This window comes from Botrytis sinoallii (genome assembly GCF_014898435.1).
Source record: "Botrytis sinoallii strain Bc 23 chromosome Unknown BSIN_003, whole genome shotgun sequence".
Classification (NCBI taxonomy): Eukaryota; Fungi; Ascomycota; class Leotiomycetes; order Helotiales; family Sclerotiniaceae; genus Botrytis; species Botrytis sinoallii.
The window spans coordinates 1,828,534-1,842,389 of NW_024066030.1; the positions used below are offsets into that span (position 1 = coordinate 1,828,534).

The following is a 13,856-nucleotide window of genomic DNA, read 5'->3' on the forward strand; positions in this document are numbered from 1 at the left end:
TTGAAGGCTTCTGACACTTGTCGGGAGGAGAAAGCGTTGTTCATAGCATTATTCATCATACAGAATGTGGTATTTCATGTGGAACCTCTGGCATTCATACTAGTGGTGTCTATAAGGTATTCCCTAATTGATATTGCACTATTAGTCGTTCCATCGAGTAAACATTTCCATTATACCTATTCCGGTATCACTCCTGTGAGCCAATGTTGCCTTTGAATTTGCGACCAAACACCGAGAAAGATAAGATCATTCATAACAGATACTCCGCGATCTTGTGATCTATCCAACCGTTTTCCCAGCTACATTTCCCAGCTACCATCACGCCCCAGCTGTCGTGCGAGAAGCCCATCCCGGAAGACAAGATACCGGTTCGCGTTGATATCGAGATTTGCTATGATACAGGCGAAGTGACAATTTAGATTTCCATGCAAACAATTCAATTTTTTTGTCCTAAATAATATAATGTCAGTTTTATATACTGCTAATAGCTTCGAGTAATATGGTCCAAATTTCTTTAGTCAAAAATTACACCCGCAGTAGCCTCACCCTTCGAAGTTGAGCCTGAACTTGTTTCAGCATCAGCTAGATCACGCTTTTTGGCTAGTTTCTTAAGTTGAGCCAGGCGATATTCCGCAGCTTCCTTTTCTTGGGCTAGGGTTTCTGGTCGACCAGACAAGCGCTGAAGAAAGTACAGACGTGTGGAGGGGATGGACTAGATGGGTTAAGCCTTAGAGTGATGGTACCGACTGGGGATGGAGCACGTACATCGTTGCGAGCAGCTGCATGCATCATTAATAATTCTGGGTTATCGAGTACGGCTACGGCTTCTCTTCGTATCTGTACACTAATATACGATTCGTTCCCGAATCTGAAATGCGGATTTCATGTTAGGACTAGTCAACTTATCATTCACGTTTGATGTGGTATCCGTGTCTCCTGCACCCAAGCTATCTTCTCTCCCGATCGAGCAAAACCATAAAGAAATGCTCCAAAGGATAGTAAGAATATGAAATTCACATACAAATCATAACTTGCTCCTGTCAAATCCTCATCCGAGGATTCATCATCATAGTTGTCATCGTCGGGCTCTTTATTCCTAGCTTGCTGATCTTGTTTTAGAAGTGTGTAAGTAGAGGATTTGGATTTCGAATTAGAAGCGCGAGTGTTCTTATTTGCGCTATTAGGCCTGGAGGAAGATGTGGAGCGGGAGGGAGTATTGGCGGAAATACTAAACGGGGAGTCCATGGTGGGCAAGTTGCGTAGATTAATGGAACAATGATATGGACTGAATTTATTTGAATATGGTACCAGTTGTGAAAGGTATTACCTATGATTGTATATCACGTTCCTTGAAAGTTTCCGGATTGATAATGATTTGGAAAGGAAGAGGTGGTGTGATGTCGACAGGGTGTGCCAGGACTATGCGCTACACTATGGTGGGCAAAGCGCTGAAATTACTAAGCTTGTATTGTCACAATAGCGCTTTAATGTTGACCGTAATCAGACGACATCCCTTTGTGCAACGGCAATGTTCGATGACAGTTTTGACAGCGAATTCTTCAAAACTCACACGACAATGATGTAGTTAGTGGAGAGAAAGGTAGCTTTCAAACGAGCAAAAAGATGATGATGTTCGTGCAAGCTAAATTGTTATTGAACTATTCAGAGACTTTGGTGACCCGGGAAGGACTATAGCAGATGAAGGAGTGGTATCTACTTCACCGAGACTTTGCTCCAGCATATTTGGGCCGTACTCGTGAATTACATATCATTTTGATTGAAATGTTCCTATAAGCTGCTGCTCAGTCTTCTGCTCTTTTCGTTCCTTTCACGCCTGTTCTTGATCAGGAAATCATGGGTGACTCACAAACCTTATGCATCAGCAGAAGTAAATCGATGCTCTGTGGCGATTTCTCCTTTCCCATGCTTCATGCTCCTACTTATGTAGTCCTATATGTTCATCAGCATATATTGCATTTGCAGCTAAGAGCACCAAGTGGTTATTTTAACTCTATGGGACCGTGGGGTCACCTCACAAAGCTATCGATGCCTAGCCCTACCAGTAGATCTGGTATCGGGGAAGCTTGGAATTAGCTCATGGCATTAGGCTGATCCAAATCCCTTGGTTTTCTTCGGAAAATGCTATTAGTCAATACTCAAACCATAGCCGGACTTTTAATCCAATTTGTGATATTTATCGGAGATGGTGATCATTAAACACTTGAATGTTGTATGCGTCAGATTCTCAGTGTCCACACTCCATAAAAGTTACAGCAATTAAGCTGATGCTATATATAGATAATGCACCTAGTTGAGATGCATTTTGGCCTGTCATAATCATCCTCACTCTAGATTATGAATTGCTTTTGCGCCTTTCTCCATGCCAATATTGTTGTCATTTCCTGGAACTTCATACACAATGTTGTAATTGAGATAAAACGTTACGTTTGCTTTCAATACCACATGGCATGCATATTAAGATAAAGCATATGGGGGTTTGCACTCACTACCTCCAAATGCCTTTTCAGTTGCAGGGTAAGACCTGAAGAGCCTCAAAAAGGAATCAATACTTTCAGGTTAGACCTCGGGAATTATTATAACGTCAAGCCACTTGCTTCAACATGTCGAAAGTCATTCACCTTTTGCTCACCAATTATGGTTCAGTGTTAATGTAGTTCCTAATTAGGTATCGGGCCACTTGCTCGAAGCGAAAATATTGACAATAATATATTGGCAGCAATGGTTTGGTTCTCACTTGAGATATCCATGTTCTTTCTGTCTTATTATTCGCAAAATCATTAACAAGATGAATCAATCAGCTAAAGATACCAGATGCAAATGGAGTGGCTCAAAGTGTAAGCTCTTTATGTACATGCTCTTATAGAAATACTAACACTGTACAATAATAGCAAACCTTTTGGACAACTCAGTAACTCAAATCCATGAGAACCAAGAAAGTTTGCTGGCTTGTGAGTGAACTCTGTATGCAGACTATGCCTCACAAAAATTCCTAATATTTGTCCCATCAACAGCAAACAATTCGGATGGCAGATGTCTCGGCAAGCTAAAGATTGATTTGGCTGCTGGTATGTTTTGAACTTACTATTAAGGATAATACCAGCAATTTAATCATCTCTTTGCTGACAAAATCAGGATTGTCTGATATTCGAATCAAAGTTGAAGAAGAGCATAAAGGTACGTTTCAATTCACATCGACTCAAAATTCCTTGTACTTAATCTACTATTTAGATTTTCTTGAACTGGTCGCACAGGAGAAAATCTTCAAAATGCAGCCAAGTCAAGAATTCGCATACAATATGATGCGCGGAAAGGGTGTCGGTACACGGCCTGTATTTCCTCCCCCACGAGATACCCCTGGAGATTTTGAAGATTATAGACCTACTGCAGATGTTGAGGAGTAAGTCATTTGCCCGATCATTTGTTAACAATCCTGACGTTTATCTTCTAGTAATCTACAATCTGGCTACAAGTATTATAAGATTCGACCAGACTCCGATTTCAAGAACGTTGCAGCTCCTGAAGATCTTGCGCAAGACATCAATCGACTGTCAATTAAAGAGCCTCGAAGATGCGAGATCGTTTTTGATTTGAAAGGCGACGAAGGAGAAACCATCAACCACTACAAAGGCAAAGAGGTCTGGGGAAATTTTGGTCATATCAAAGTCAACGGAGTGTGGGTAGATCCTGATAGCGAGAAGGACTTGGCGCATGCATTTAAGGGCTATCCAGTTCAATCACCAGAGGAACTCCAAGGTGCTAGAGCCAAAGATGCGCGAATCGTGAGTCCAGCTGAGGCTGATAAATTTTATGACTTTTTCAACGAATACGTTTCCGACGATGAAGGAGATCCTCGAGATAATCGTATGTCGCCAGAAGAGTTTGCAAAGATGGTTCGTGGCACAGCCAGTGAGGGTAAAGGTGATACATGGGCTAGAGCAATTGTCGCTCCACAAGTAAGAATCTCTTAACAATATAAATGACAGTAACTGATATTGTCCGAATCAGGAAAAATTTACAGATAGACCACGCGTGCCACGTAAACCTAAAACACAACACGGAATTGATATGTTGCCACCGCAAATTGACAGAGATACTGGCAGTTATTACTCCGGTTTTGGTGGTGATAATTCTGATACGGCCAGCCTTCTCATCTCGGCAGCTGGTCAGTATTTGCGCATTCTTGTGATCATTGGCAAAATCTAACTAACACGATGGTTCGCAGGTGTTGACATCCTTCAAAGACCCGAACACTTCAATCGCATGGACCCCCAAACTGACATGAAAATTCTTGCTGAGGCATATGGCAGCCCCAATGCTTTCAAAGATGATGGTGGATGGTCTGATACAACAACACTTCCTGTGTTCAATACAGTGAGTCTGATTTGTCTTCATCTTTCTGTACCTTCTAGCAACTGACAAGTGGACAGAAAGCAGCTGCCAAAGCTATCACCTGGGACATTCCTGGTCTGACTGATGAGCAACGCGAACGAGGCTTGGCTGATATGACATTAAGGGGAGAAGCACACTTCCAACATAGTCAAGTGATGGCAAGAAACAGAGACGAGCTTAAAGCAGAGAAGATGGTTGCTTTCAGCGGTCTGGCAGGCTGTATGAGGGAGCACCACTTCATCAAGCGATTCCTGGATAACAATCCTTCTTTTGCCAATGAAGAAACCCACAGATTGGTGGATTCTATTTGTTTGGAGACACCATTCAGACGCATTGAACGCACCATGATCAGTAACAATGATTCTGCTCCCAAGGCGACCGCTGATCCATATCTCGGACTCAGTCGCGAAGATCGTACCTATATGCGTTTGATCAACGATATCTACCAAGACACTCATAACCTTACTCTTCATCTTCAAAATCAAGTCATGGTCTGGGGTGCTACCAAAGCCGAGATTGAGATCAAGATTGGAGAATATTATTTCTTACGCGAACGAATCATGGCAGCCTCCGGTATGAATAACGAGTTCATTGAAAGTCTCATTCCTATCAGTGCTCCTAGAACTCCTCGAGTCAACTTTTAGTGGGGTTTCTGGCTCATGCATATCTTGGTTGCTCATTATGCTCTGTCGCTACCATCCAATTTCGCTATCACGAGCTGTACCTCTCGCTTTTGAAGATATATGTGCCCAGCCTTGTCGATCAATATCTCGATCAACAGCCACTTCTTCATTACGACATACAAGAAAACACAACATTTGCGTGTTCAGGAATTGCTTTTTTGCTTTTACTTCGCAGACCGACTTCTATGCACCCGTTGCTCTTTAGAAATGCTTGCGATAATTTTGCCTTACGATCTTGCTACAACAAACACGCTTTATGAACATTCTTTGACGCGCAAATACGGACTGTTCGCTACTTCTACTTCTACAGATTTTCACCTTGGAGCCTTTCCAGCAAGCAATTGGGCAGGCATTGGTGTCTCTCATCTCAATCTATGATCCTACGCTATTGGAGTATCAGAAGATCCTCAAGATGACGCATCATGGACCCAATGCACTCGCCATTGCTCTCGCTCGTTCATTCAGCTACAATACCCAGGATTTGACATGCAGGCCTCCTACGTTGATACGTTTTCTTTCCGAATTCGCTCCTTTTTCCTTAATTTTCATTTGTTTTTCAATTGCGAACTTCTTCTTTCTTATTTCTTGTCCAAAGAATGGGATATTCGGATGCAGTATTAATATTTGCTAATGAATTTTGATAACAATGATAACCATACCACGCAATACCCTTCATAAGTTTCGTACTTTGAATGTTGTGTATGCTGACCGAGGACATTAGTTACAGTTTTATGATGGATGGATGGATGGATGGATGAAAAACAGTGGTTTTCTCTTCGTTGGGCAAACTAGATTAGTTTTACTAAGATAGGATACCTAGTAGCTTAATTGAAAGTTCTCTCCCCCCTTTTTCGTGCACTGTTGTTTCCAGATAGATTTGAATGACATACTACTCGATACATTTGTGAGCTCCTCAGAGGGGATGTGCAGTGATGAATGCTGGTTCTGTTACGATATTTGTATAATGCAGTGGGTGATAGGCGCTTGAAATGTGCATGATACTTCAGCCTTCAGGAGATAGTAACATCTCACAGGCAAATTTGATTGCCTGTCTCACTTGGTTGCTAAAAATCGTGATTAGTTATGCATCTTAGTGTCTATAATAATAACAGCAATAATACAATTCATTACTATAATTCGTCCTCGTTTCAAGTATGACACTCTACAGGGTAAGGCCGGAAGCATAGGCTAGAATATGAAGGCATTATGGGATTGATTGAATTAAGTACACTAGTTAACTATGAATATATGAGCTCTAATATCTATATGTGTTAGGGGTCTTACTTAGTACAGATTGGGACTAGCTCCCTCTGCTCTAGCACCACATGAACCATATCTTTTAACTGCCTTCTAAACATTACAATAATATGAAATTATTTAATTGATATTTATTAAGAGCAACAAGTAAGATGAAGAGATTGAGAGAGGCTCTAAGTCATGATAATATACAGGATGTAGATTGGACGATGAGGCTTGATGATGGTTACGTGATACGGAATCGACCGAACCGGCTGTTCCATCACAATGGGGACTTTCGAACACAATCGCTACTTTCGACTAGGTCTGACTCAACTTGAATGCCTCGCCGCCGTTAACACAAAAGCTCGAGCCATGCACCACCTTCCCATTCAGCACCCATGTTGCGTTCGCGGCTTGACCGCCCGAAAGCACAGGAATATTCACAGTTCCGTTTGTTCCGCTGGGACTAGTGACATTCATACTGAATTTTCCCTCTGCACCTACCGCCCAAGATACTGCTAAATCTCCATGTGGTGTGGGGTGTGTACCATTGGCCCAACTGAGCCCGAGAGTTTGCGGCAAAACTTTCCACTGCGCAAATCCAGGTGTAACGGTCTGAATTCCAAGGACATTTCTGCTCAGTTCACTCGTTGGAGCGGAAGACCAAGCATGGCACAGAGATGTAGATGCACCCAGGCCGGGCTCACCAGTTGTGGTTAGAGTCTCCCAGAAGCAGCCGGTGTAGTTGGCATTGGATGCGTTGGCCATAGATCCCCAAATTGTGAAGAGGAGATGTTTGGCGCTCTCCTCGTCATTGGCAGCAAATGCAGCGCGCAAATGATATCCTGACGAATAGGGACTAATATTCTGCTTGAAGCCACGTGCGAGACTGCCATTGGAGAATGCTAATGCACCTGCAGGTACGAACAGTTCTTTTGACATGGTTGATAGGATCGTGGAAGGAGTGATGCTGCCCTGTGGTACATTTGCTAAGATTGCAAAGGCGTTTGCGTCCTGTGCAAGCGTGTCTTGAACAGAATCGGAAAGTTGATACGCGTTCAACGTGGGATTCCATAATTTTTCATTGATTGCGGATTTTAATGCCGCAAGTCGATCTGCATAAGTTTTTGTGGTGACATTTGCGGCATCGAGCAAGGGTAAAACTTGCTGCAGAGCAAATGCATACGCAACATTGAATTTCGCTACTGCACCAGATTGTGCGGGATCGTAATAGTCCCAATCTCCGCCGAGAATTGTAGATACATTGAATAAGCCGGATGAATCTAGTTGCGTATCTGACCAATCCAACATTCTGACTATTGTTGGCGCCCAGCGCTTTGCGAAATCCACATCGCCAGTCATAAGATGGAATTCCGCCATGGCAGAGAGCAGATTGAATGAGTAGCCGATAAGACCTGTCTGGTTAAAAGGAATTATTGAAGTGCGAGAGGATTGTTGTATCTTCACAGTCGGAACAAAGAAGCCAGGAAGTAGTTGAGAGGCACCTAGTAGATTCAAAGTTCCGTTGATAAAGTCAATTCCATTGATTGACGCAAACATTGGTCCAACAGTAATGTCCACATCTCCTGCGTCTGGTTAGCACCAATCTAAATATTTGGAAATTGATTTCCTACCAGCGTATGAAATACGGTCCCGTCGTGCGCCGTCAACACTCACAGATTCCGGATTTGTTCCCGAAAGGAAGTCTTTAAGTACAGACGATTGTGTGAGACTAGCGTTGTATATGAGTTGTCCCTGAAGACTCTGCAATGTCGCATTTTGGAAATATGCTGATTGTCCAAACGATGCCCCAAATCCGAAAGACCCAGCAAATGCTGAAGTCTGTGTAAAATTCATTAATGAGTAATCATCAATGCTAACTTCGATATGCGTCATGTTGACGAATGTTGAGACTTTGTGCCACTCATCAAAGGCAAAGTTTTGATCCAGAGTAGCTGAAGCTAAAGCAGGTGAGTCTCTTTCAGTGCTTCCAAAGTGCGCCGAGATTGAAAAATTTGCCAAATTTACGAATATATAGATGCCCGAGCCCAGCGTATCGCTGAGTACGGTGTAGCCAAATCCTCCCTTTGTTGGCATAACTGAAAAATCAAGCTGATACTGCATCATTAATGGTGAAGTATCACTGGAATAGGGCTGTGGGGATTGATTTTCAGCAAAAAGCCCCTGATCCGAGACCAGATAATAGTCAGGTATAGTCTCTGCTGGAATGTCCGTTAATTGTAAAGTTCGCGCCCCTGTCTGCCATATTTGATTTAATCGATCGTCTGAACACTTGAAAGATCCAGGTAACTGGTCTATTGGGGTGGTAGATGTCGTTGAGATAATGCCAACATTTTCAAGAACAAGTTCGCCAGCTGTGGAAAGATTAAGCTTCTGGTAGCGCTGACCTCCTTGAATTAAACGGTTGGTGAATGCGGTATCTTTGGTGATATTGTACCGATTTACTCTGTATGTGTCGAGTGATGCTGCCAGCGTCAAAGGGCCATCGCCCTAAAGGATATCAATGAGCATATTGGTCAATAATATGAGAAGCAGTAAACGATCTACGAAGTTGGGCATCAAGATCAGCGTACCATGTAGTCATCCAGCAATTTTCGACTCTCGCTGTAGGTCATCTCAAAGATAGATGTATTACCAGAATGTGAAACGACTTGAAAGGTTGGAAGGCCTCCAACGTTCATGCCATGATCGATAATTACGATGCCTGGGGTTTTGCCGTCAGATTGAATTGTAATTTTGCTTTCACAAAAACTTCCTGCTCCTCTCGTGGACGTGTTGTTGCTTGCGCCAAGCTGCCGCGGAGTCAGTGTAGCTGCTGCAACTTGGGCCTGGCAAGTCGATGAAGAACCAATGGCAGCAACAAGCCATCCGCTCCCTAGAAGGATAATGGCCGGTACAAGACCTGTGGCTGCAAACATAATTTAGATGCAAGAGATGTGTTCAATGAAAATGATTGAAGCATAGACTTCTAAGGTTTAGAGAAGGCTGAAAAGAAAATTTCTACATGTTACAGCGAGTACTTCTGGATTATATAGATTTGACTGATAAGCAACAAACTTACCTCGTATGCAAAAAAGGAGTACTATGAGTTAATTTAGATTATAATTTGGAAAGGGCATATGATGAATCAAGATTCAATTACTCATTAGGAGTAATCATAGGCCTGCTAGCCCCCTCTCTTAGCCACAATCCAGCACCTCACTCAGATCCGCCATCCTCCAGAGGGAGTAGGTCCCCTTGAGTAGGTAGTTCTCGTTACATCTATACAGTATTTTTATAATTTAATGAATTTTTACTATCAGCATTAATCAAATGAAATAAAGCCCTGTTAATAAGTGGATTATTAATAATTTGGTGATAAATTCAAGGATGACAACAGATGATGTATGTTATAGATTTGAAGCACGCTAACTTAAGAGTACACTACCGGTCTCTACGTAACCGAAAAAAGCGGCGGAAATTGAGTACTCTTTCAAAGGTCTTTTTTAATAGATTATAAATTCATTTCAAATTAAATATTGAAATTTGAAAAAAGCAAATGAAAATTTGAGTCTTTTTTATATTGATATTAAGTTTTATTATCATTTAATACTATATCGAAAAGAGATCTTAGTTGTTAAAGTTCTTTTGAATAGTGATCAATTTCCGCTGCTTTTTTCGATTACGTAGAGCCGGTATCCAAACTTTACGTAGGAGAAAAAACAGGCTGGAATTGACCAATGCGTAATACCTCTCTCTACACGTTGTTTTGGTGAGGGTGCACGTACCATTGCGCAATGGTCAATTCCGGCCTGTTTTTTCTCCTACATAGAGCCAAGTCATTCATCGTACTCGCTTAAGATCTGCATAACTCTGATCACCGTACTCGCTTAAGATCTACCGCTAGTCTGATCAACGTACTGGCTCGAAATCGAATTATCCCGGGATCGGGCGACTTAGCGGTAAGACATCTTGGCAATTAATCTGGGGGATCCAAGCTAATCTGTCAAGTGGCATTTCATAAGCCGTCACACCCCATTCTTTTCTAGCAAAGACCCTCCAGCTTCGCCTGGTACTCAAAATCTCCTTCAAGACTGCGCATTTCATTGCAATTCGAAAGCAGCAATAATACCACACTTGTTGTCTGGCAATATGAGTTACAAAGCCAAAACTCGGGAAGGTGATTTCGAGATTCAGGAGTTATCTGGAGATGACCATATCAACTGGGACCAACCACCGCCTTATGACGCGGTTCTGCATGGAAGCTCAGGAAATATTTCAGCGACGGTTACAGGTACTTCCCATCCCCGGCATGAATGTTCCCTCTAACCAATTGCACGGCAGATGACGGTCGGCTTGATGTTTGCGTAAAGGCGAAAGCAGCAAGCTCAGATATACTTCCACCAATACTTCCGAATAACAGCTCCCCCAATGCGGCATTGATAGCGACATATTCTGCCCACCCTTCGCTTAATATCGTCATCCAAATCGTTGGTAGTAGAGGTATGCTGGCGGGAGCACAGAGGCAAACAGTGTGTTGCTTACATGCTTACTCTCCACAGGCGATGTACAGCCTTTCATTGCGTTAGGACAAGAGCTCAAGGCTAGTGGCCACCGCATCCGCATAGCAACACATGGAAATTTTAAAGACTTCGTCGAATCGTCGGAACTAGAATTCTTCCCTATCGGCGGAGATCCCGCTGGTCTTATGGCCGTGTGTTCCTCCATTCCCCCCTATGACTTAACGCAACTCACGTCCGTAGTACATGGTTAAAAATCCGAGTATCATACCTAATTTCGATACGCTGCGATCAGGAGACATTGGACGCAAGCGCAAGATGATCTACACAATGCTCAACGGTTGCTGGGAATCATGCATCATGCCAGATCCCACAACAGGCATACCTTTCGTCGCTGACGCGATTATTGCGAACCCGCCAAGCTTTGCGCACATTCACTGTGCCCAAGCGCTCAGTATACCATTGCATCTTATGTTTACTATGCCATGGAGTCCGACACGAGCCTTCCCACACCCCTTAGCGAACATACAGAATGGAGATGCAGATCCAAGGACGGCCAACTATTTGTCGTATGGGCTAGTCGACATGATGACTTGGCAAGGGTTAGTGTGTCTCAAGAGGCTCAAATGAATTTACTAATTGCCATTGCAGCTTATCTGATGTAATCAATTTGTGGAGGAAGAAGGCACTGAATCTAGAGCCCGTTCCTGCTATGGCCGGTATGGGCCTTGCGGAGGCACTGAAAATTCCATTTACATACTGCTGGTCTCCAGCGCTGATACCGAAGCCTGTAGACTGGCCATCATACATTGGTAAGCTACTAAGATTTGTCTGGAGTAACAGCTAAATCGATTGGCAGATGTGTGCGGCTTTTTCTTCCGCGAGGAGACTCCATATACACCAGATAGAGAGCTAGCAGAGTTCCTGAAATCAGGCCCAATGCCAATTTACATTGGCTTCGGAAGCATTGTCATGGAAGATGCTGCAAAGATGACTGAGATAATACTCGAGGCCACCAGAGCGTGTGGCGTGAGGGCCATTGTCTCCAAGGGCTGGAGCAAGCTCGGAACGAATCGCTCAGACCCGAATGTTCTTTTTATTGGAGACTGTCCGCATGGTAAGAGAATTTCTACACTGGCGTGTGTGTATCCGCTAATTATGCTGCAGAATGGCTTTTCAAGAACGTCTCAATTGTCATCCACCATGGCGGAGCAGGAACTACGGCATGTGGGCTGTTGAACGGCCGTCCAACTTCAATCATACCCTTCTTCGGCGAGTTCGTGATTTCGTCCCGCTCTTGGAGCATATTTGGGGGCTTCTGATTACTGACAGGTTCAGTCAACCTTTTTGGGCAGATATGGTAGCTGCCGCTGGCGCCGGGCCCCGGCCTATACACTTTAAAACTCTCGACAGTGCCAAATTAACTGCCGCCATTCGCATCTGCCAAGCGCCTGAGACTGGCAGGGCAGCCGCCTTAATCGCTGCTCGAATGAAAGATGAACGCGGGGTTAAAGAGGCTGCCAACTCGTTCCATCGCAACCTACCACTTGACGCTATGTGTTGTGATTTATTAGGAAGCCAAAATGCTGTGTGGCTTTGGAGCAGGAAGGCTTACCAGGTCAAGTTGTCCGATAGAGCTGCATATATATTACTGAAAAACAAGAAGATCATTGCAAAGGATCTTACAGTGTAAGTATCAAACTAAAAAGTGATGAACCCAGTTTGCAATTACTGATTCACACAAGGTTTAAGTCGCGGCCTTTCGAAATTGAAAACCCTCGTTGGGGCCCTCTTACCGCTACATCCTCTGCGCTACTGGGCACTATTGTTGATTTTTCAACTGCTTTATGGAACACCGTCGCTGACCCGTATAAAGCCTTTAACGTGGCGTCGGACAGTAGAGCAGATAAGGTCAGCTCTACTAGCGGGGCTATTGGACACGGTATGGTCGCGCTAGGGGGTAGTATAACCAAAGCAACATTGGTTTCCGTTCCCATGGCTTTAGCAGATGGATTTCATGCCGTTCCAACCTTATATGGTGAGAAGGTGCGCGACCATGGAGCTTTGACAGATTGGAAGAGTGGGGGTGTTATCGCAGGAAAGGTACCGTTATCCTATTGCCTCTTTTATGCCTTGATATGTGACTAATCATCTCATAGAGCTTCGGATATGGGTTCTATGATGGTATTACTGGCATAGTCACGCAACCAATGCAAGGAGCTAAGAAGGACGGCGCCCTTGGATTTGCAAAAGGTCTTGCTAAGGGGACCGTGGGTCTCATAACTAAACCTGGAGCTGGTACGTGTTTCGAATCTCATCTGAAGATTCTCCGTTCTCTTTTTTCGTAGTTCCTGATATAATTCCGAGCCAGAACTTTGAGCTGATTTTGGGGGCAGCAATGTTTGGTTTGATGGCCTACCCGGCCATGGGCCTGTACAAGAGCATTAATGATATGGGGCTTTCAACGGCTCAAAAACGGGTCTTGGAAGGGAGGCAAATGTTGAGCGCGTATATGAATGAAAAGGCGCCCCTGCAGGAGGCTGAGATTGGAAGTGTGCTTGAACAGTTTGAGCTCAAGAAAAGAAATAGATGATTGATTTATTGGTATTGCGGCCAGTCACGTGTAGCTTTAGCATCACGTGATATTACCTGCAGGGCCCCAGACACAATCCTGGACAAGGATGTTGTATTTACGGGAGGTATATAGAATTTACTTTCTCGTAACAGAGCCTTATCAAACTCAGTTGCTATACCGTGGAAAACTGTTCAGAATTGGTGGACTGAAAAAGCGTCCGGCCCACTGATACATTCGACTGACTCATGAACCACATTTCCTAGTAGTTACCTAAGCAGATACGATATACGATATATAGCGCTAGAGGCTGTCTCACCGCCTTTGTTATTACCACTAACCAAAACATAATTTGCCCTAACCTGATATGATATGGCCCACTCGGTTTATTCCATACTTGTGTATATTGCTTACTCAGCAGAATCCTTGACA

At 43.6% G+C, this 13,856-nt stretch overlaps 4 protein-coding genes across 4 annotated transcripts; 2 read left to right on the forward strand and 2 right to left on the reverse strand.

Annotated features, from left to right (window-relative positions):
• Positions 1-436: 436 nt before the first annotated feature.
• Positions 437-1,245, reverse strand: EAF02_002241 (uncharacterized protein; the record flags this gene model as incomplete). The annotated part of the gene is made up of 4 exons (XM_038898289.1): positions 437-450; positions 547-712; positions 766-868; positions 1,022-1,245. The coding sequence occupies 4 exons, from the start codon at positions 1,243-1,245 to the stop codon at positions 437-439; spliced, it is 507 nt and encodes a 168-aa protein (XP_038761981.1).
• A 1,561-nt stretch (positions 1,246-2,806) lies between these two features.
• Positions 2,807-5,054, forward strand: EAF02_002242 (uncharacterized protein; the record flags this gene model as incomplete). Its single annotated transcript, XM_038898290.1, has 9 exons — positions 2,807-2,855; positions 2,910-2,969; positions 3,033-3,086; positions 3,154-3,195; positions 3,250-3,418; positions 3,470-3,974; positions 4,027-4,183; positions 4,244-4,392; positions 4,449-5,054. 9 exons carry the CDS (start codon positions 2,807-2,809, stop codon positions 5,052-5,054), a joined length of 1,791 nt encoding a protein of 596 aa, XP_038761982.1.
• Positions 5,055-6,650: 1,596 nt separating this feature from the next.
• On the reverse strand, positions 6,651-9,271 carry EAF02_002243 (uncharacterized protein; the record flags this gene model as incomplete). The annotated part of the gene is made up of 3 exons (XM_038898291.1): positions 6,651-7,918; positions 7,967-8,843; positions 8,927-9,271. 3 exons carry the CDS (start codon positions 9,269-9,271, stop codon positions 6,651-6,653), a joined length of 2,490 nt encoding a protein of 829 aa, XP_038761983.1.
• A 1,213-nt stretch (positions 9,272-10,484) lies between these two features.
• EAF02_002244 (uncharacterized protein) lies at positions 10,485-13,445 on the forward strand (the record flags this gene model as incomplete). Its single annotated transcript, XM_038898292.1, has 11 exons — positions 10,485-10,626; positions 10,677-10,835; positions 10,895-11,046; positions 11,096-11,454; positions 11,504-11,664; positions 11,712-11,969; positions 12,020-12,128; positions 12,191-12,541; positions 12,598-12,955; positions 13,012-13,150; positions 13,249-13,445. The coding sequence occupies 11 exons, from the start codon at positions 10,485-10,487 to the stop codon at positions 13,443-13,445; spliced, it is 2,385 nt and encodes a 794-aa protein (XP_038761984.1).
• Between the last annotated feature and the right edge of the window lie 411 nt (positions 13,446-13,856).